Below are 23,201 nucleotides of genomic sequence, written 5' to 3'. Positions count from 1 at the left end.
ACCTACAGCCGCAAATCTGCATGAGCAAGACCCTTCTTCCTTGAACGTGCGCTTGAAAGCCAAGGAGCCCAACTAACAGCAAGACCAGTGCCCTGACCGCCTCCACCCCCGTCCTCCCACTGTCCCGCAATAATTGCAGCCTCCGGGGGAGCGGAGACTGAGGCGGGCGACGGGCGGGCGGCGGGCGGGCGGCTGCTCGCCCAGACTGAACGCGGAGCCCCCCAGCCCCGCGAGAGCCCGCTGAGCCTGCATATCACCGCCCGCCCGGCAGGGGGCGCCGCGGGCGAAGCCGGGCCCCCGCGAGGGGGCGCGCGAGGCCGCACGGAGCCGCTGCCGGGCCGGCCCCGCCCCTCCGCAGCCCCTCGCGCGGCGGCGGGCGAGGCCCCGGCCAGGGGAGGGGGCGGAGAGCGGCGGGCGCCCGAAACGGCCCTGCGGCTGGAGCGCCGCGCTGGGGCGGCGCGAGCCCGAGGGGGCGGGGAGCGCGGGGGCGGGAGCGTGCGCCGGCGCGGAGTGGGCGGGGAGGCCGGCGCCCGGAGCGCGGGCAGAGGACGCCGCTACCCTGGACAGCGCACCGCCCGCCGGGGTCGCCGCGCCGCCGCCGCCGCCGCGGATCATGGTGAGTGGCGCCGCGCGCCCCCGCCCTCTTTCTTTCTCCCGCCGCCGGACCGACGCGCTGGGTGGGAAGGGGCCGAGGGGCGGCCGTGCGGGAGCTGCGGGTTCGACTGCTGGAATCCGTCGCTGTCGGGGGGCCGGCGGGTCTCGGGCTCTCGGTCCGGGTCCGCGGCCCCCCGGCCCGGCCCCTCGAGGCGCCCGCTCGCGTCAGGCCCCCGCGGGGTGCACGCGGCCGGCCGGCGCCCCGAATGCCCGACGAAACCGCCCTCTCTCCCTCCGCACCCGCTCCCGCAGCCATGCCCGCGGCCCCGGCCTCCCGCTCCCGCTCCCTCCGCTCCGGGCGCGGGGAACGGCGTTTCCCTCGCGCGGTGCCGACCCCGCGTCGGAAATTCTGGGGTTTGGGCTCTAAACGGTTGGGTCCAGGGCCCCCCGCGCCGTGCCCGCCGTCCCGGGGGTGTGTCGGGTGCTGGCCCGCGCTCCCGGCTTTGCGCGGCGGCGGGCAGGTGTCCCTCCGGGAGGCGGGTGTGCTCTCCCCACTCCGCTCCCGGCCCGCCGGCGCCGGCCCCGCCGGACGGAGCTCCCGGGCGGAGCGGAGGGCGGGGGGCGCGGGGAGGGCGTGTCTGCCCCTGGCCCCTGACCCGCCTGAAGGCTTGGGCAGCTCAGCCTGGCTCTGTGGCGAGGAAAGATTAAGTGCGGGTGTCCCGCTCACACACTGGTCCCAGGCAGAGCGGGGAGCCCACATTTGTCTCCAGAGGTCCATCTATTATCTTCTCTCCTCCCTCCCATGTGGTTTCCTTGCCACCCTTGGGCTGGGGGCTGGTAAAATATGCGAATCTGTTCTCTCCCTGCTCCGGCTGACACTAATCAGCCCTAGCTTTTGCCCTCTCTACCCTTTCAGGTGCACAGTATATGTCTGATGATATCTGAAGCCTTCTTCCAGCCACTTTCTCTACAACTCCAGCCTCCCCCACCCCATTCACCACAGTTCATATTCCCCTTAGCTGCTTCATTTTCTCCCTTCATCTGATATTTGACTTGCTGTGGATTTTGTTTGTCTTGATTGAATATGTTCCCCCACCAGAATGCAAGTTTCAGTATGGCTGAGATTTTTGTCACGTTCTCCACTGCTATATTTTTAGTAGCTGCAACAGCGCCTGGCACATAGTAAGTGCTCAATGTGTTTTATTTGTGTGTGTGTGTTTTTTTTATTAACCCAATAAAGCAGCATACTTTAATGCATATGTGCAAATGGGAAGCAGCAATGCGACTATGAGGATTATCGACCCAATTGACAATTGATGAGAACCTCCAGTGAAGTTTGAGAAGAGGGATATTCTTGGAAAGGAGAGAGTGGATCTGGTGATCCTCAGTGATGGGAGTATTGGGTGGCCATCATTTATGCCTGGGTCTGTCAACTTCATGCTCTTGACACCTCAGTGGGCAAATCATTTTTAGGACTAACTGGCTCTCTCCCTCCAGGTCTGAACCTTTGTTTCAAATTATTACAAATTCTAATAAGTAAGGGAACAAGTCCAAGGACAACTCCCTAATTGGATGAAGAGTTGTGGGAATTAATCCAAAAGAGCCAAAATTAAGGGCAAGCTCTTATAAGCTCTACTCTATACAACTGAGGTTCTTCCTCTGTAGATAAGCATTTCTCAGTAACTTTGAGTCTTCAGAGGAGCTATTTTTAAATCCAAGTCGTTTCACTACTTAAAAAAAAAAAAAAATACAAGGCCTGGGGTGAAATTCATAAATCAGTGGGTTAGTTGAGAGAGATATCCCTTTGGATTCATGTCCAACATGAACAGTCTCATTGTGTCTTAACGCCAAAACAGATTCTTCCCTTCAAAGTCCCTTTTGGTTTTCCATTTCCACAGTGTAAATTGATGGCAATCTTTGTGTTAAGCCTATGGACATGTATTTTTTTATCTATATAATTTGAGCCAAACGGTTTGGTAAAATTTTCATGGGCAAGTTTCTGAAAATGATATAATTATAGCCATCACTGTATAAGTGCAATGGTTCTATTATTGCTGTTTAGTCCAGATAGGTGATAGAAATTATAGGTAAAAAGCAAAGGAAGGTAAGTTTGTATTTGAAATTAAAATCAACCAAGCAAACATAAATTAAAAACACCTTAATTTTTTTTAGTCCAATTTATATTTCTAGGAGATTTTGCTATGTTATGATTCTAGTCAAAGTATCAAGCCATTTTTTTTTTATTTCTTGAAAATGTTGCATTGTCAAGGAATACAAAATCCATTTTAAAATTTTTTCTCGTTGGTTAAACTTAATTTTTGGTTCTTCAACAAAATATTGCAATTTAATCCGTTTTTCTCCAAACATTTAAATCACAGTTTGGGAGCTTCAGGTACTTTTATAGTTTGGAAGACATTGTTTAAAATTTAAGTGGATCCTTGTCATCTGTCTAGTTATATTCAGAAAACAGGGCTCTGTCATCAGGATTATGTCCACAGTCATCTCCATTGTACCATCTAACTTGATGGGTTTGGGTTTTTAAGAGTAGATATTGATAAAGGGTAAGAAGTTGCCCTGGAAACTCTTATTTAGGCGCAGCATGGTGAAAATATGCCAACATCAGTAGCTTATCATAATTCCAAAGTTACACATTTGTATTTTTTTCTTAAGAGAAATTAGGACATTACTGATATATAACTGACTCTGACAATGAACCATTCTAATAAATTGTTAGTTTAAATATAACCATTTAAAAATCTTAACAATTTAGTCATTGTGGATGACAATGGGCTATTCTAATAAATGGTTAGTTTAAGTATAACCATTTAAAAATCTTAACAATTTAATCATTGCAAATGACAATGAGCTATTCTAATAAATTGTTAGTTTAAATATAACCATTTAAAAATCTTAACAACTTAATCATTGCAGATGACAATGAGCCATTCTAATAAATTGTTAGTTTAAGTATAACCATTTATAAGTCTAACAGTTTAATCATTGCAGAGTATAAATTGTTCTGGAATTGATGATGTGGCTATTTAGAGTTTAAGATTTGGGGTGAGTCATGAGTTTGAATCACAAGGCCAACGTTTAACTGTGAATTAGGACAGATTAACTTCTTTAGGCCTCAGGTTTTTCTTTTATAAAAGACTGAAATATTCCTAAGGTTATTGGGAGAAACAAATAAGATAATGCACTTTTAAAAAACATAATGCTGCCCTGGCTGGTTTGGCTCAGTGGACAGAGCGTTGGCCTGTGGACTGAAGGGTCTCAGATTTGATTCCAGTCAGGAGCACGTGCCTGGGCTGCAGGCTGGATACCCCGTAGGAGGCAGCCAATTGGTGATTCTCTCTCATCATTGATGTTTGTATCTCTCTCCTCCCTCTCCCTTCATCTCTAAAACCAATAAAAATATTTTTTTAAAAAGGAAAAGCAATTCAATGCTAAAAACACACACAATGCTTCCAGTGCTCAGTAAATATTAACTATTATAATGACGTGTTCCTTTCTCCCACATCTGTTTTCAGTTGAGAGACCTCAGAATGATGTCTGTGACTCACCTCTTCTCTTCCCTTATGTGGTGTTAATACACATCTATATCAGCAGTGTCCAGTAGAAATATAATGCAAGCCACCTAGTCATTTTTAAATTTTAGTAGTCACATTAAAAAGTAAAAAGACATAAAATTGATTTTTAATATATTAACTCAATTCGTGCAAATATTATTTCAACATGTAATCAGTGTGAAAAATGTTAGCGAGATATTTTCTTTTTTCCTGAAATCTTCAAAATCTGGTGTATATTTATACTTACAGCACATTCAGTTCATGCTAGCCACAATTTCAAGTGCTCCATAGCCACATGTGGTGAGGAGCTACTGTATTGGACAAAACAGCTCTAATTTACCTCTTTCTTCACAGCTTTCAAATTTACCTCTTATCTGTTAGACCCTTTCCACTTGTGAGAACTCACTGCCACCTTAAACCTCGCGTTACAAAAAGAAAGCTCATCTTTCAGACTCTCCTCTCTGTTCCCATGTGCTGTTAGTAATTCCACCAGCTCTCAAGTCTACTGTGTCTGATATCTGATTCTTACTCTTTTTTTTTCTTTTATGTTTATTGTATAATATTCTCATATTTTTACTTGAAAATATCTTTAAATCTCCTCTTCTTTCCTCTCCAGCCCCCTTTCTACTATTCCTACTTTTCCTGCAGGTTTCCTCTTTTGTGGTCTCTTTGTTTTTAACTTTTTTTACTTGAAGTTTGTTATTTTTTCAAGGCCAGGTTCATCATTTTCATGTAGTAACTTAATGCTGGGGGGCTCTAGTCTCCTATTTTTTTTTTAAATATATTTTATTGATATTTTACAGAGAGGAAGGGAGAGAGATAGACAGATAGAAACATCGATGAGAGAGAGTCATCGATCAGCTGCCTTTGCATACCCCCCTTGGGGATATGCCTGCAACCAAGGTACATTCCCTTGACCGGAATCGAACCCGGGACCCTTCAGTCCGCAGGCCGATGCTCTATCCACTGAGCCAAACCAGTTTCGGCTCTAGTCTCGTATTATGTTCAAAGATTCTCCCCCTTCCCTTCTTGAGAAAGCTGGTTCTCTCCCTCTGAATCACTGAGCTCCATGTTCTCTCCACTCTTCCATCAGCCTTTGTTCATATTGTCACGAATGCTTTCGACTTTATAGTTTATGCCTATGTTAAACACCTTTCCTTTACCAGATAGCTAAGAAATGTAATTACTTTAACTGGTAGTCTGATGTTAAAATGATCCACCCAAGTAAAGAAGCACAAAAGGAAGGAAAAAAATAAACCATGGAAAGGGGAAATGAAACTATTTGAACTTTATCTACCTAATTAATAATAATAAAGCGACAACCACAACAGTGATGACACTTTACATTTACTCAGTGCTTTATAGGAAACAGCACTTGCTCTGTACCTAGTAAACAGAGGCTCAAAACAAAAGAATGGACCACAAGTCAGGAAACCTGGTTTCTAGTCCTGGCTTTATTATTAACTAGGAGTCCAATGCACCTTGAAAGGAAATGTCGGCTGCAAGGGCACAGGGGCAGATCTCAGCCCATCCTCTGTGCCGGGCCAGGCCCCTCCTGTCTGCCAGCAGCCCCCGCTGCCACCGAAGGCTCCCACGCACTTGATAATGCTGGCCCCACTCGCACCTCTGACGGCCTGGAGCTATTGGGGCCAGGACCTCAGTGGGTGCAAGTGCCGGCTGCTGTCCTGATGGCTCCTAAGGAGCAGGGGGAGGTGGAGAAGCCCTGAGGGATGATCGGGGCCAGCAGCTGCTGCTCGCACCCACTGACTGCACTAGCAGTGGGTATGAGTGGCAGCGCCAGCAATAGGTGTGAGCACTCGACAGGACCATGGGAGCAAAGAATTTTCAGTAACCACCAGAGGCTCGCCCCAATGACCCTCGCCCCCTTTCCCCCCGCCCCTGCTCACCTCCACCATCCCACTGTGGCCAATGACCCCCATGTTCCGTGCACGCCCCCTAGTGGTCAGCGCACATCATAGCGACCAGTTCTGTTGGTCGGCCGTTCGGTCTATTTGCATATTAGGGTTTTATATATATACTAGCGGCCTGGTGTACGATATTCGTGCACTTGAAGGGTCCCTCAGCCCAGCCTGCACCCTCTCACAGTCTGGGAGCTTTCGGGGGATGTCTGACTGATGGCTCTTTAGGCATCCTTAGCGCTGCGGCAGGGGTAGGAGAGGTTCCCACCACCCACACTGTGCTAGCCCGTGAGCCCGGCTCCGGCTGAGTGGTCCCCCCTGTGGGAGTGCACTGACCACCAGGGGGCATCGTCTGCCCCGATGGTCAGTGTGCATCGTAGCAACTGGTCATTCTGCTATTCAGTCTATTTGTATATTAGCCTTTTTAAAAAATATGTTTTTATTGATTTCAGAGAGGAAGGGAAAGGGAGAGATAGATGGAAACATCAGTGATGAGAGGGAATCATTGATCAGCTGGTTCTTGCACATCCCTTCTCACTGGGGATCAAGCCCACAACCCAGTCATGTGCCCTTGACTGGAATCAAACCCAGGACCCTTCAGACCACAGGCCGATGCTCTATCCACTGAGCCAAGCTGGGTGGGGCTAGCCTTTTATTAAATAGGCTAGACTAGCTCTATTCCCTTCAGTCACTTTGAAATACTCTTTAATCACCTGCAAAATGGGGTGTTTTTTGTAAGATCATTTTGTCAATCAAATGGGGCTGACCATCACACTAGTTGGATCTTCTCTTAGAGAGCTGTACTGCTGTCTTCTTAATTCATTCTTAATCAGACCTACTTAATCACTCTATTTAAAACTGGAACCTGCTCTCCCGTAATCACACATGCCAGCTCTTACAGGGCTCTCTTTTTTTCCCCCTGTGACACTTATAACCTGAATATTTACTCATTTACGTAACACTTGGAATCTTCTAATAATTTTCTTATTATGTGACCTTGCTTGTCCCCTCCTACCTGAATGCCAGCTCTGAGAAGACAGATTTTTGTTTGCATTGTTCAGTGACATGTCTCTAGGCTGGACTTTCCCCTGAGCAAAATGACACTTAGAGGCAATTTCACCTCTCTCTCTCCAGAGGCTGGGGAATCATTGCTATTCTTTTATATTTTTACGAAAGGCATTATCTCCTTTCCTTTGGCCATTTCTCTGTTCAGATTCCTAAAAGGAAATGGCATGTACCACAAGCTTTGTTTTTTTCCCCCCCCCCAGATTCATTGCTTCAAACTCACCAGCACAGAGCAATTTCACTGTTGTGTAAGCCCTGCTCTTCATTAAACAATAGTCTTGTTATTACATCAGCCCCTTAAAGGTCCTGCTGCTGCTACTAAAGTACTGCATGTCCCTTTCATAAATGAGGTTTAGTATATCACTCTTTCCTTTTTAAAATCCTCACCCGAGGATATGTTTATTGATTTTTCTTTTTTTAGAGAGAGAGAGATAAACATTGATATGAGAGAGAAACATCCATCAGATGCCTTTTGTACATATGCTGACTGGGGATCGAACTGGCAACCTAGGTATGTGCCCTGACCGAGAATCGAACCTGCCACCTTTTTGGTGTACAGGACGATGTTCAACCAACTGAATCACCCTGCCAGGGCGTTTTTTTACAATTTAAAAAGTAAATGGAAATGTCCCGGTTGTAATCTGTTTCCGAAAACACTAATCTTATTGGTGTTCACTTCGGATGAGATATGTAATAGTCATAAGTCCTTAGTACAAACTTTGGAATTAATCATTTTTTATTTTAAAGGAAAAAATTACATTCTCTACATAGAATACCATATTTTATAAAAGTGATACCAAGGAGACACGAAAATACAGGGTGCCCCCCCCCAAAAAAAATGTATGCTTTGAATAATTATAAAAGCAGTGTTTATTAAAATATATTTCATTTTCAAAATTGAACTGTCAGCTGTTAAAGTGTGTATACATTTTTTAGGACACCCTGTATATTGCCTCAGTAAACTTTTGATTAGATATATTCATTGATTTATTCATTCAACACATGCTCAATAATAGGCAGTTATTGAACATGTGCTGAGTGACTAGGCACTGTCAGTCAGCAGTAGCTGAGCCTTCAAGTCTCTCAGGCCAGTAAATGTGCTTTTGTGTGTGTACCATTTTATCCAACATAAAAACTTAGTCTAATAAAGTGACTAATGATGCAAAAAAAAAAAAAAAAAAGGTAACACTAAGCTCTTTTACTTATCATTCCAATAATTGGTTAGAGCCAGGTGGTGGTTGGTAATTAAAGAGCCAAAATCATCAGGATTGATAAAGCTGAGATCAAGACTGTCTATAGTGACACTGGAGTGTTCAAAAGATGTCAGTTCAGTGAGAGGAGAAAAGATCCAAACAGCTGTCTGAGAGGCAGCCTGGGCCGAAGGAGCATGAACTCAGGAATTGGACAGACATGTTTCAGCACACATTCCCAGAAGGGGAAGCCAGACCTACTGACTCAGAAACTCTGATTGAGGGGCCTGGGAGTCTGCATGCCAAGAATCAAGTTCACACAAGGTTGGAAGAGTGCTCAAGGGGCTCAGAGGAGTGAGGGACTATTTCCTAGCGAAAATGTTACTGTATGCTTCATGAAGCAGTTAGGATCAACGCTGAATCTGAATAGGTTGGATTTTGATATGAAGGAAAAGAGGAATGTAGAATTGAGCAGAATATTCCATTTAAAGAAATGAGTGGGTAAGGATCCAGAAAGCAATAGCAGATGTATTTGAGGAACACTATACTATGAACAATATATAGATAAGGTCATGTTTACACAAAACCTAGTATAGATTAGGTGTTCAGTAATACATTTCTGAAGGCTATGGAACAACTGATAATTGTATGGATCAGTTAAATTTTGAAGAATATTGCATCTGAAGCTAAGAAGTTTCTAGATTTTGTAAACCAGATTTTTAAAATGGAAAGTCAGATGATGAAAGTATCATTTAGGAAGATTAACCTGATTGCATAATATTTGGGACTGGGAGATCATGGATAAGGAGGTTAAAAAGAGATGAACTAATATGTCAGTTCTTCTCACTTGTTTTCATGTTATCAATTTTTAAAAATGTATCTCTCTAATCACATACACTCCTGGATTTAATTCTCTATTCCATCTATTATAATAAAAATGTAGTATGCTAAGAAGATCGGATAGCCAAACGACCTTCCGGACATCATTCCAGACATCCTTCTTGACGAAGCTGTGGTGGCAGGGCTGAGGCAGAGGCAGTTAGGGGTGATCAGGCAGGTAGGTGAGCAGTTAAGGGTTGATCAGGAAAGCAAACAGAAGCAGTTAGGGGTGATCAGGCAGGCAGGTGAGCAGTTTGAGCAATCAGGAAGGCCGGCAGGCAAGCATCTTGGATTGTGAGAGGGTTCAAGCAGAGCTGAAGGAAAACACCCCCCCCCCACACACACACACACGTTTCGTGCACTGGGCCTCTATCTATAAAACTAGAGGCCTAGTGCACAAAAATTCGTGCACTTTGGGGGAGGGGGAGTCCCTCAGCTCGGCCTGTGCCCTCTCACAGTCTGGGACCCCTTGAGGAATGTCTGTCTCCCTAGGCGAACAGGCCTAAGCCATAGTCAGACATCCTTAGCGCTGCTGAGGAGCGGGAGAGGCTCCCGCCACCATTGCTCCACTTGCAGCTGTCAGCCCGGCTTGTGGCTGAGTGGAGCTCCCCCTGTGGGAGTGCAGACAACCAGGGGGCAGCTCCTGCATTGAGTGTCTTCCCCCTGGTGGAAAGTGCACGTCATAGCGACCGGTCATTCTCCTGTTAGGGTCAATTTGCATATTACCCCTTTATTATACAGGCAGTCCTTGGGTTATATCGGACTCAACATATGTCATTTCATGGTTACTTTGCCATCTTCCATCTATAATAATAAAAGTATAATATGCTAATTAGGCCCGACATCCTTCTGGGTGACAGGCCAAGCTAGAGCTGTGAGGGAAGTCCAGGTCCCAGGTGCCTACTGGTGGCCAGAGGGAAACGCGAGTCCCAGGTGCCAGAGGGAAGCCAGGACCAGTAGCCAGGAGAAAGAAAGCCTACTCTTGCACAAATTTTGTGCATTGGCCTCTGGTATCCTATATAATAAGAGAGGAATATGCTAATTGTCCGTTACGCCAAAATGTCATGACTAGATCAGCAGGCTGTGCTCCTGCCCTCTGCTCATGCAGCTGCAAGGCCCAGGGTAGGATAGGATACGATAGGAGGGGATAAGAAAGGAGAGGGAGAGGAAGGCAGGCCTGAATACAGACAGGCAAAGCAGGTCTGAGGGAGGAAGTGAAGAAAGAAATTAAGGTGGGAAGGAAGGAAAAGGGGAGGGAGGGCAGGAGTAAAGAAAAAGGAAAGGAGGAATATGGGGAGGGAGAGGAGGAGAAAGATGGGAAGAAGGATAATGGAACAGAGTAGGAAATGAGGAAAAAAAGTTTATAAATGATGAGTCAGTAGGAAAGTGTTATATAAAGGAGAGAGAAAAATTGTGAGAGAGGGAGAAGCCAATAAAGAAGTCAAATACAATTGTGTGTGAAGGAAATAAGATTTTAGAAAAGTTAATAGGGGCGACCAGGCTGGCAGGAGAGGGCAGTTAGGAGGTTCAGGCAGGCAGGCAGAGTGGCTAGGGCAGGCAGGTGAGTGGTTAGGAGTCAGAGGTCCCAATTACGAGAGGGATATGATTTGGCATAAACTGGCAGTTGGACATCCCCCAAGGACTCCTGAATTGGAAAGGGTGCAGGTCAGGCTGAGGGACCCCACCTCCACGCCTGCCCCATGCACAAATTTTGTGCACCAGGCCGCTAGTATATATAAAATAATAAGTAAAGCATATTCTTGGGTAAGGATTAAAAAACAAGGTAAAGCATTTTTCTTATTGAGTAGTTCTCACCTATAGATGTACTCATTATAAAACAATGTATTTTGAAAATTGTTTCATGGATTTGAATCACAACTTTAAAAAATCCCAAGAGCTCCACATAATCAGATCAAGCCTTAGCTGTTTGCCCAGCTACCTACATCAAATTACTATGTCTTGAATTTCTTTATAGCCCTTAATCTGATGCCTTATCCCCTAAAAATGTACCCTGCAAGAAAACAGTTTTCTCACTTTCTGCCTTTCCCACTAGATCAGCATTATTTCAGTTGCTAAAACCCTAAGTAGAGCAGGTTATTGGATTTGTATATTGTATTGAAAATAATGAGGAAAGTGAATACATATATGCACACAGCTTCTTTTCTCACTTTTCCCCTGTCAGTTTGAAAGTAGTGAAAATTGATTAGAATTTTAAATGTGGGCGTAAAACTGAAATAAGTGGACAGTATGAAACTGCATGGTTTAGGAAAGGATGGTGTTAAAAGAACCTGAGATTAGGTGAAAAAGTACAAGGCACATTGAACATGTTGACGGCAGTGACTAGACCGGCTAGCTGGCTGGTGTGAAGGTGCTGCATGGAGATTGGTGCACAAGGCTGGATGAACCAAAGGGAGTGAGGTTTCTGAGTTTCTGGTGAGAGGCCATGATGCTCTCCAGTGTAAAAATTTGTCCTTCTAGTGCACATCTGCATGGCTTGTCTCCCTTTCAGTTCATGTTCATGTAAAATAGAATAATTATACCTTTGTCCTGGTCAGTGGGCTCAGTGGTTAGAATGTTGGTCTGTGCATTGAGGGGTTGCAGTTTGAGTGCCAGTCAAGGGCACATTCCAGGGTTGCAGGTTCAATCCCCAGCTCCTGTTTGGGGCATGTGCATGAGGCAACCAATCTATGTGTCTTTCTCACATCAATATTGTTCTCACTCTCGCTCTCGCCCTCCTCCCTCCCCCTGTTTCACTCTTTCTAAAAAATGGAAAAAGTATCCTCAGCTAAAGATTAAAAAACAAAAACAAAAACAAAAAAGAAAATAGAATAATTACATCTTCAATTTGTGAGCAACTTTAGGGGAACTTTCCAGGATATCCCTAATAATAGTAATTATAATACCATATTTGAATAATATTTTTTTTTTGTTAATCCTCACCCAAAGATATTTTTCCATTGAGAGAGTGGAAGGGATGGGGGAGAGACAAAGAGAGAGAAACATTTATGTGAGAGAGAGACACCAATTGGTTGCCTCCTGCATGTTCCCGACTGGACCAGGGATCAAGCCTGCAACCATGGTGGGTGCCCTTGACCAGAACTGAACCTTTCAGTCCATTGGCCAATGCTCTAACCATTGAGCAACCAGCTAGGGCTGAATAATACTTCTAAATTTAGAGAACATTTTCACAGCATCATCTCAGTTGTATGTTACTTAGCTTGTTGCTTTTTTAAAAATCTTTGTTTACTTGGTTATTATCTGTCTCCCCCACTGCAATATAAGCTCTATAAGGGCAAGAATTTTGAATATAATATTTTCCTCTGTAATTTCAGCACTAGGATGGACTAGCACATCATAGATACTTAAAGAATACTTGGTTAAATAGACAGATGTGTAAATTAGCTTTCTTACGTTTAAGGAAACTGAGACTCGGAGATTAGATTATTTAGTAGTAGTCATTCAAATAAGTAAATGGTGGTTTGGGGACTCAGACCCGCTTTATACCTATGTCTCTTGTCTTCTACCCCATTGCTTGCTTCATTATACCAATTGTCTTTCCTGGGATCCTAGGCATTTGCAGCAAGATTGAGAAACAGACCATAAAAAGTGACAGATTTGACCATCAAAATTTAAAATTTTGAGATGATGGAAGATACCATAGGCAGAGATTTTTAAAAAAAGGGGGGGGGGGCAGCAGACTAAAAGAAGGTATTTGCAATCAATATAGCATTATAGGTTGTTATATACACAAATAACTTTCATAAATCAAACAGAAGACAGGCAATCCATTAGAAACGTGGATGAGAGCTATTAAGTGACAGCTCACTGAAGAGGAAATCTGCACAGCCAATGAACATTTTACAGACATGGGCCACTGCGTAGTAATAAGGAAATGCAAATCAAAACCATTCCACACCTGTGAACTTGGCAAAATTTAAAATTCTGACAGAGTATCCTATGAAATTTTTAGAGCAATATGGTAGTTTTTACTAAAATTAAAAGTATATTTCTCAAACAACATAGCAATTTCACAACTAGATATATTCCCAGAGAAATTCTCACTTATAAACACAAGGAGATTAGTATAAAAGCACCATTTTTTTTGAAATAGCAAAAAACTGGAGCAACCTAAAATATCCATCAATAAGGAAATAGATATATAACAATAAACTACATAACATGATGGGATATGATACAGCAGTTACAGTGAATGAACTAGTAACAACATGATAGATCAAGCTGCAGAAAGATAAGTATGATATAATTTATATATATATATATATGTGTGTGTGTGTGTGTGTGTGTGTGTGTGTGTTTACATATGTACAAAGCAGTACTGTTTTTGTTGTGAATATAGATGTATAAAAATCTGGACAGGAAGGCTTGACATCAAATTTATTACAATAGTTATATCTTTGGAGGGAACATAGGACACAGGATTAGGGAGATAGACAAATGAAATGACAAATTTATCAGTTAGATTTTATTTCTCAGTTTCCAGCACCTCATAGATATTCATTGAATTAATATTAAAATATTTGAAACAAATACGGCACAATTTTAGTATGTGTGATATGTTTATTTTGCCATTATCTACATTTTTATGCCTTTCCATTTTCCCCAAGTTAAAATAGGTTTGGATTTGGGATCTGCACTAGAGTCTCAGGTCAGAGATCTGGTAGGTGAGCCATAGGGCAGGAGGGCCTTCTGTTTTCTTAACCCCTAATCATTTCTTCTTGTTGACTTACCAGTAACACTGGAAAGTTCTTAGGAGATCAGGCTGAGCATCCTACAGTTTTAGAGAACAAAGGGACAATGTAGAAGGGCGTGTTTGCCATTCTCAGCATCAGTTAAAGGAATAAGGATAAAATACTAACAATAAGAGCAATTAACAACATTTAATAACACTTATTGAATTCTTACTATATCCCAGGTACTGTTGTAAGAATCTTTTCCTGTATTCACACATTTTCCTTGCAACCTTTGGAGTTGGTACTGTCATTTCCTTTTTGTAGATAGGGAAACTGTGGCAAGTTGGGGAAAGAAGTATGAAAGGAAAACATTTTTATTCAAATTATACACCATAAATATTTGTGTTTCCTAATTGAACGTTATGAAAAGCCTCTGAACCCACTGCATGTCCTATCCTTTCACTTTTCTTTCTCTAGTCCCTCGTATACCCAGTGTTGTCTTTTTTTTTTAATATATATATATTTTATTGATTTTTTTACAGAGAGGAAGAGAGGGGGATAGAGAGTTAGAAACATCTATGAGAGAGAATCATCGATCAGCTGCCTGTTGCACACCCCCCACTGGGGATGTGCCCGCAACCAAGGTACATGCCCTTGATCGGAATTGAACCCAGGACCTTTCAGTCCATAGGCTGACGCTCATCCACTGAGCCAAACCGGTTTCGGTTACCCAGTGTTGTCTTTGAAAATATTTATGTCGAATATCCCTTAGATCCATTTCCAGTGTTACACCTCAAACTGGAATTTTATTACTCTCCTTTTTACATCACTGCTGATTAAAAAAAAAAAAAAATCACTTTTGAGACAAGCACTGATTAAAGAAAAGATGTTTCCTCTGTATAATGTCGCCTCCCTTGAAATTTTCCAAGTATGGCAGTGGGAGATATAAAGTTATGATGTTATGCCACTGAATTGGAATTTAAAAATGCAGGACACTGAATGGATGTCTATTTCTACTTAGCATACAGGCCTGTCTTAGATGAATCACTTAATCTTCGCAATATCATGAAGTCAGGATTATTTTTCTCCTTTTATAGATAATGGCGATGTTTTGCTCAAGATTATGCAGCTATTTAGTGTCAGAGCCAAGACTAGAACCTTTGTGAAACTTCATTATTTGCAGCTACTTAGTGTCAGAGCAAAGACCAGGACCCTGTGAAACTTCCATTATTTGCAACAAACCACATGGAATGCCATGCTACTTATTTAACAATAGCCTTAAGTGATCACCCCCACACCCCCCCCCCCCCCACACACACACACAAGACACAGGATTGGCTAAAAATAATCACTATCTGAGTGGCAGGACAATGCAGCTTTCCTCTAGGACAGGAGCTATTTTAATCTATTATGAAGTTAAAATGCTACTTCCAAATTTAATGCAAAACCAAACCCCCAAAGAGGAAAAGATGGCTTGTAACCAAAGCAACTTGTATTGTTACTAGAGGCCCAGTGCATGAAATTCGTGCATGGGGTGAGGGAGGTATTATCCCTCAGCCCAGACTGTACCCTCTCCAATCTGGGGCCCCTCGAGGGATTGGGTCTAAATGGGCAGTCGGACATCCCTCTCACGATCCAGGACTGCTGGCTCCCAACTGCTTCCCTGCCTGCCTTTCTGATTGCCTTTAACTGCTTTTGCCTGCCAGCCTGATCACCCCCCTAACCACTCCCATGATTGATGTCTAACTGCTCCCTTGCCAGTCTGTTTGTCCCCAACTTCCTTCCTCTGCCAGCCTGGTCACCCCTAACTGCCCTCCCCTGCAGGGCTGATCGCCTCCAACTGCCCTTCCTTGCAGGCCTGATCCCTCTAAACTGCCCTCCCTTACAGGCCTGGTGCCTCCCAAATGTCCTCCCCTGCTGGCCATCTTGTGGTGGCCATTTTGTGTCCACATGGGGGCAGGATCTTTGACCAAATGGAGGCAGCCATAATGTGTGTTGGAGTGATGGTCAATCTACATATTACTCTTTTATTAGATAGGATAGAGGCCTGGTGAATGAGTGGGGGCCAGCTGGTTTGCCCAGAAGGGTATCCTGGATCAGGGTGGGGGTTCCCTTGGGGCGTGGGGTGGCCTTAGCAAGGGACCTGTGGTGGTTTGCAGGCCAGCCACACCCCCTGGCAACCCAAGCAGAGGCCCTGGTATCTGGAATTTATTTACCTTCTAAAATTGAAACTTTGTAGTCTGAAGCAGAGCTAAGCTTCCTGCTTGCTCCATGGCCAGAGCCATTTCTGTTTGGATTTGTTTACCTTCTGTAAGTGAAACTTTGTAGCCTTGAGTGGAAGCATAGGTCGGCAGGGGCAGGCCATTGCCTGGGAAACCCAAGCCTCCCTCCTGCTCTCTGTGTCTGTAGCCATCTTGGTTGGGTTGATTTGCATACTCACTCTGATTGGCTGGTAGGCGTGGCTGGTGGTGCAGCAGCATGATGGTTCATTTGCATAGTGCTCTTTTATTAAGTAGGATGAAGAAACTCTAGTCATTTGGTTGATGGACGAAAAGTCCCATGAACTAGAAATCCATGTGTCTGCAGATTTTACTACCAACAGTCCAAATTAGTTCCATTTGGAGAAGTGATATTAGGGGAAAGCTTTTGACTAGGCACAGGCAACAGGGATTGGTTATATCAATAGAAATAGGGCTTTCAGAGTAAGAGAGAGAATGTTCCTTCACATTCTAAAAAACGTTCACTCCTGAGAGCTCTTGTAGAAAAAGATGTTGACAAACTGGAATAAATCTAGAAAAGAATTCCCAAGAAGGTGAGGGTCTGGAGCTCATTTCATATATATGAGTATGTGTCTAATATACTTAGAGCTTGTGGAGAGAGGAAGAAAGGGAATCAGGAAAGGTCAGGCAAAGGGAGGAAAAGGGAGGGAGTGAAAGAAGAATGGGAAAAGTTGAATTTGTTGAAGCTATTTGGCTTACGACAGGTGGAGACTTGTGTCAAATGATGCCTGGCGTCAAATATCTGGAGGGCTCTCCTGTGGAAGAAAAATACTATTAGTGTGTATGTCTTCAGAGGAAAGGGCTGGGATTGGTAGGAAATAGTTTATAGAGGAATATTTTTGGCTTAGAATATGAAGGGTTTTCTAAAAACAAGAAATAGTTTAAAATTAGAATGTGCTATTTTGCATAGTAGCAGAAGTCTTTCTCTGAAGTTTTTCCAGTAAGGTGGATGAGTTTCTATCAGAATTATGGTAGAAAGCAATTATTACCATGTGTGGATGAAAAGTTGAATTAGATATCTATGATTCTCTGATATTATGAGAACCAATAAGGTACTGCTGGTTCATCTGAGTTTTAAAAATCACTCTCTGTTTTTCCTTTCTGTTCCTATTCATGACAAAATCTGATTCATACAGAGCTAATTCTTATGCTTTTTTTTGTTGTTGTTAATATATTTTATTGATTTTTTACAAAGAGGAAGGGAGAGAGATAGAGAGCTAGAAACGTCGATGAGAGAGAAACATCGACCCAGCTGCCTCTTGCAAACCCCCTACCGGGGATGTTCCCGCAACCAATGTACATGCCCTTGCCTGGAATCAAACCTGGGACCTTTCAGTCCGCAGACTGATGCTCTACCACTGAGCCAAACTGGCTTCGGCAAATTCTTATGCTTTTATATTGCTATGTGATAGGAAAGAAATTCTTACAAATAAGTATGTTAATTTTTACTGTAATACATTTTAAAAGACATTTTTCATAAAATACAGAAAGGTAAGTTTTAAGAAATGGAAATGTAATCATATCAGAACCCTTCAGATATTTTCACATCTTGTTTTACCTAAATATATTAAATCTCTGTGTACAAAAGGATACTCAAGAGTATTATATCTAGTTACTTAGATATAATAATATTAACATTTCATATAGCTATGTTAGAGTTCATGTGAACCCTGGCTGATGTGGCTCCGTTGGTTGGGCATTGTCCTATGCACCGTTACGATTCCCAGTCAGGGCACATGCCCAGGGTTGCCTATTTAATCATGCTGTGGGGAGTGCGTGAGGCAGTCAATTGATGTTTCACTCTCACATCAATGTTTCTCTCTCCCTTTCTCTTCCTCTCTCTAAAAATCAATAATTTTTTTTAAAGTTCTTGTGAAATTTGACTGTCAACAAAAGAATATCCAGCCTAAGAAAAAATCTTAGAAGAATTTATTTGAGCCAAACTGACAATTGCCAGGAAGCAAAATCTCAACAGACTTGAGAAAGTGCTCCAGAGAATGGCAAGCTGTTTTGCAACTTATTTTAGAATCAAAGGAGAAGATGTAAAGGGGGTTACATGGAATCCATTGAGGTGGATTAGGAAGGCAGGAGAAGGCAAAGTGGGGAAATCTCTGAGATTGTATTGTATAAGAAGTAAAGTTGAGACATATACTGAAACTGGAAAAGTCAGTGATCGTGCTACCTGTCACTACCAGAACCGATAGAGACAGTGATTGAGTCTTTATGGGCACTTTAATCAGATGGCAGAGATCAGAGAAGACTGCGGGTTATGTACCCTAAAGACAGTCTTACATCTCATCTCAACTTGACCTTTTTCTGAGGAGAAGAAGAATGTAGGTAAAGATTTTGGAATTCAGGGGAAAAGGTTAATCTGATAAAAGCTACAGTCCAGGGATTTTTCTAGCATCCCTTCATCTGACTGGTGATTCTTTATCTGCCTCCTGGGCATCAAACATTCTCTCCCCAGAGCACAGTGGCTCAGATACCATCTTGATTTCTCACAATCCTCCTGGGGCCCAAAGGTCCCTGGAATATTAACTTTCTATACGCATTAATAACCAAGCTTATTAATTATAACTAAAGCTAACATTTTTAACTTCTTGAGTTCCCCATACTTCCCCAATATTCTGTAAGTCTTTATTTTATTTCTATGACATTAATTTCATATGGAAGCATTCATTTTGCTGTTGGGCACGTATCTTAGCATTAGAAAGTCTTGTAGGGGCTCAAGGAATACACTTAATTGCAGATTCATAGAAGGGGGCACATTGTATGCAACAACAAGCTATGGTACTGAAAAACGATGAAAACAAAAATGCCTCACTAAAACCAATAATAGTAGGTGGCCAGGTGGTTAGTTAGACAAGTCAATACCAAAGAATCCCTCTCTTTGTTTTATCTTGGACAGTACGTCATTAACTTGTTTTACTTAATGCTCTGTGAGCTGTGAATTATCAGTCAAGTTGAAACGGTAGAAACCTTTAAATTCTTCACATTCATCACTATGTCTTAAAAGGAGGTAGTCTATAGTTGTGCCATATTCTAATACTGCTTCTTTAACTTGTCCTAGTTTTTGGCTGATGGCACTAATGGCTTGAGAGGTTGCATTCAAGGCTTTTATCATAGCACATATTAATCTACTTATTTCTAAGACTGGCATTACAGAGATAGTCAGGGATATATCGTATAAGGTGTACCAAAAAGTATATACACACTTTAACAACTGATAATTCACTTAATTTTCACTTCTTTTCAGGTTTAACTGATTTAAAATAACGGGTGAAGCCAAACTATGTTTTGAACAAAGAAAATGTATCACTAGATTTTTTTTTTTAAATGCTGCTACATAAAAGATAAAGTTTATGGTACAAAACTGGCAATAGTTGATGAATTGAAGGCTCACAAATAACTGAACAAAATGATTCTTGATGTTTGCAATTCCATTACTTTGAGTTATCAGCAGTGCCTGAACCATAATGGTCAGCAGTTTTGAAAATAAGCATTGACCCCCCCCAAAAAATTATTCATTTCTACAGATTATTTTAAATTTGAAAATGAACTGCATGTTAATAAACACCAACTTTATAATCATTCAAAGTGTGTATACATTTTTTGGGGAACACCCTGTATCCAGTGGTGCTAAAAAGGTGCAAATCACTGTTACAATCAGGTGCCAGGGAGAGTTCCGTCACACCCCGGTGGAGTGGGGCTTCTGAGGCATAGACACCGTCAGTCTTCCTAGAGAACATGGTTCCCGGAACTGTGTGCTGGAGCATAGGAATAAACAGTCCTTCCATATGTTAGAAATGATCCTGCAGGCAATTTGATGTGATCAAAGGCATAAGATACATTCGTGTTGGTGCTGCAATTCATCTCCACGCCTGCTGAAAGCGTAAAACAGATTTTAGTGCAGCTGACAAAAGTGGTACACTCTCCAGCTGGGCCTATCTTAGTGACTCCTAAGGAAGACATTTCCCTGTCCTTTAGAGTCACCATAGGTCCCCAGTTATAAACATCAGAGTAGGTTGTGGTCTTACTGATAGGCTGAAACGAAGAATAATTTCCAAGGCTTTCCAGGGAGTACAAGATACCTCCAAGACATGAAGTGAAACTTCATTCAACATAGGTTCCCCCTGCAAGACAAAAGTCAGAGATGTTTAGAACATTTTTTTTTTATTTTTTTTTTTGCTAAATATACCCAAATATTTTCATCTCGTTTGAAAGGAGTTGGTTTTCCATAACATGAGGTTAAACAAAGAGTAATGAAAAAAATAAAAATACTTGTTTTCAGAATGGTGGTTCGTTGTTCTTCCAGTACTTGTTTTACACTGGTGTGATGAATCCTGGTTTTATTCCTGCCAGCTTCACCAAGGTTGGGTGGTGGGAGTACATCCCAAGAGCCAGTCCATTTTCTTCTAGTGACTCTCTGGGGTCCTGTCTTCCAAGTCTTGAGTAGCACACTTTCTTCAGGCTGGCAGTGGAGGGCATTTGGTGGAGAGTAGGCTGGCAGGGGAGGGGCAGTTGGGGGCAAGCAGGCTGGCAGGCAGAGTGGTTAGGGACAATTGGGCAGGTAGGCTGGTGAGTGGCTAGGAAGCCAGTGGTCCTGGATTATGAGAAGAATGTCCGACTGCTGGGTGGGATTGGGCCTAAACTGGCAGTTGGACTTCCCCTGAGGGGTCCCAGATTGGAGAGGGTGCAGGCTGGGCTGAGGGACATCCCTCCTACCCTCCCCCACCTGCACAAATTTTGTGCACCAGGCCACTAGTAATTTTATAAGCCAAAACTTGCCCCAAAGGGTTATTTCCTGGAACTGAGGCTCTTCCCCCCATTCTACTAGTTGGAGCTCTGTAGATCACACAAACCAAACCAGAAGGTACCTTAATTCCTGCTGACTGACCTAAGTCATAACTCGGGATGGTAATCCTGAACCAGAAAGCACATCAATTCAATTGAAAGTGAAGGCAGCCCAGCCAGTGTGGCTCAGATGATTGAGCAACATCCCATGTACCAAGATGTCACCCATTTGATTCCCCGCCCTGGTTGCCAGCTTTAATCCTCCTCTTTTGGGAAGCAGTCGATTGGTGTTTTGCATTGATCAATGTTTCTATCTTTCTCTCCCTTTCCCTTCCTCTCTGAAATCAATAAAAACATATATTTTTTAAAGTAAAAGTGATGGGATGGAATGAGTCTCCAAATGAAATCACTTAGCAGTTGCTAGGGAGCCTCCAAATCCACACTCCAGGGCTCCTCAGCCCAGGCAACCAATGGGACTCTGCCAAATATCCAAGCTTCCTGGAGAATTCTGAAACTATCCCACCAGAGTTGCCAGAATATGAAACCAGAAAAGTTGGCATTCATGGTACCTGTCACAACCAGAACCTGTAAGTAGTAGGATTAAATCTTTATGAGCACTTCATTCAGATGGTGGAGATCTAAGAAGATGGTGGATTATGTGCTCCAAGGAAAGTCTTACATCTTATCTCAAACTGACCTTTTTTTATAAGGAGAGGAAAAGTGTAGGTAAAGGATTTGGAATTCAGGGAAATATGATAATCAGATAAAAGCTGCAGTCCAGCAATTTTCCTAGCATTCCTTTATCTGCATCCTGGATAGTGGACATTCTCTCCCTGGAGCACAATGGTTCAGATACAATTTTTTTTAAAAATTTTTTTATTGATTTTAGAGGAAGGGAGAGGGAGAGGGAGGGAAGGAGAGAGGGAGAAAAGCATCAGCTGCCCCCTACATGCCCCCTACTGGGGATCACCAGGTGCATGTGCCCCATCAGGAAAAAAACCAGTAACCTTTTGGTGCATGGGACAATGTTCAACCAACTGAACCACCCAGCCAAGGGCTCAGATACCATTTTGGTCATTTCCAGTCTTCCTAGGACAGACATAAAGGTTCCTGGAATCATAACTTTCTACATGCATTAATTACAGTCTATTCTATATAAAAAAGGCAAATCAACCAAACAGTGGAATGACTGGTTGCTATTAAGCACACTGGCCACCAGGGGGCAGACGCTCAACACAGGAGCTGCCCCCTGGTGGTCGGTGTACTCTAAAAAGCAATGAGTCCGGCTCATGGCTGGCGAGCACAGCAGAGCACACAGCCTCTCCCACCTCTGCTGCAGGTGGGCAGTAAGGAGCGAGGGGTCCCGAACTGCGAGAGCCTCGAACTGCGAGAATTAGGTCTAACTGCTGGCAGGCGGACATACCCCAAGGGACCTAGGACTGCAAGAGGGCACAGGCTGGTCTAAGGGACCCCCCGCCCTCCAGTGCGCGAATCTCATGCACTAGACACCTAGTTAACTGTAAATAAAGGTTAAAAAAATTAACTTCTTGAATTCCCCATCAATTATTCTTTTACATTGGTGTGTACAGGATTGTTAATAATTAACATTTATAGCATATATAATAAGATGGTATATGAGCAACAACAATGTTGTCTCATGCTCTGGTGCCTGCAATGTGCCTTCAAGAGATCTGGAAAAGATTACTCTGACATTGCTAAGGTATGTTATCTTAGATGCACAAAGACAATAAATAATTCCAAAGTTAAAGATTGAACTTTGTCAAGGAAACTATAGGCCTAGGACATGACTACCCACCGTGACCATCACTTAGTGAAGAATTTTTACATTTAAACCACCTTGTGTGGTTATTTTGGACTCAGGTTTGTAAAGCTGCCATGTGCACCCCGTGACGCACCCTCCCCCTCCCAACCAGCTTGTCAGGTGTAATATCTGATCCCTTTTTTTGTCCACTAGACTTCAGTGTGTAAACTGTCAGTAAATCCTGTCACTGCTTCAATTTTTCATAAGCTGGATACATATAGAGGCTTTCGTATGGCCATAGACAACATTTCATATTAATCCAGTGATCATGCTGGAATCACATAAATAACAGCACAAAAGTATGTTTTACTGATTCTAAAACATAGTTGAACATCCTGAGCATATTAATGTTCCATGAATACTTGTCTTATAAAATCTTTGTTTCTGGGTAAATGACAA

The 23,201-nt window shown here is 43.0% G+C and overlaps 1 protein-coding gene across 1 annotated transcript in view; it reads left to right on the top strand.

Annotated features, from left to right (window-relative positions):
- Positions 1 to 464: 464 nt before the first annotated feature.
- ELOVL2 (ELOVL fatty acid elongase 2) overlaps positions 465 to 23,201 on the top strand; it is a 64,672-nt gene continuing 41,935 nt past the window's right edge. Inside the window, exon 1 of the mRNA XM_036446103.2 lies at positions 465 to 616. Coding sequence (XP_036301996.1) covers positions 614 to 616 — 3 coding nt within the window. The 5' untranslated portion in view covers positions 465 to 613. The remainder of the gene's footprint in view (positions 617 to 23,201) is intronic.

This window comes from Pipistrellus kuhlii, unplaced genomic scaffold (assembly GCF_014108245.1).
Source record: "Pipistrellus kuhlii isolate mPipKuh1 unplaced genomic scaffold, mPipKuh1.p scaffold_m20_p_2, whole genome shotgun sequence".
NCBI classification, from domain to species: domain Eukaryota; kingdom Metazoa; phylum Chordata; class Mammalia; order Chiroptera; family Vespertilionidae; genus Pipistrellus; species Pipistrellus kuhlii.
Note: the sequence above shows the minus strand (reverse complement) of the source record. Positions and strands in the feature narration are given on the sequence as shown.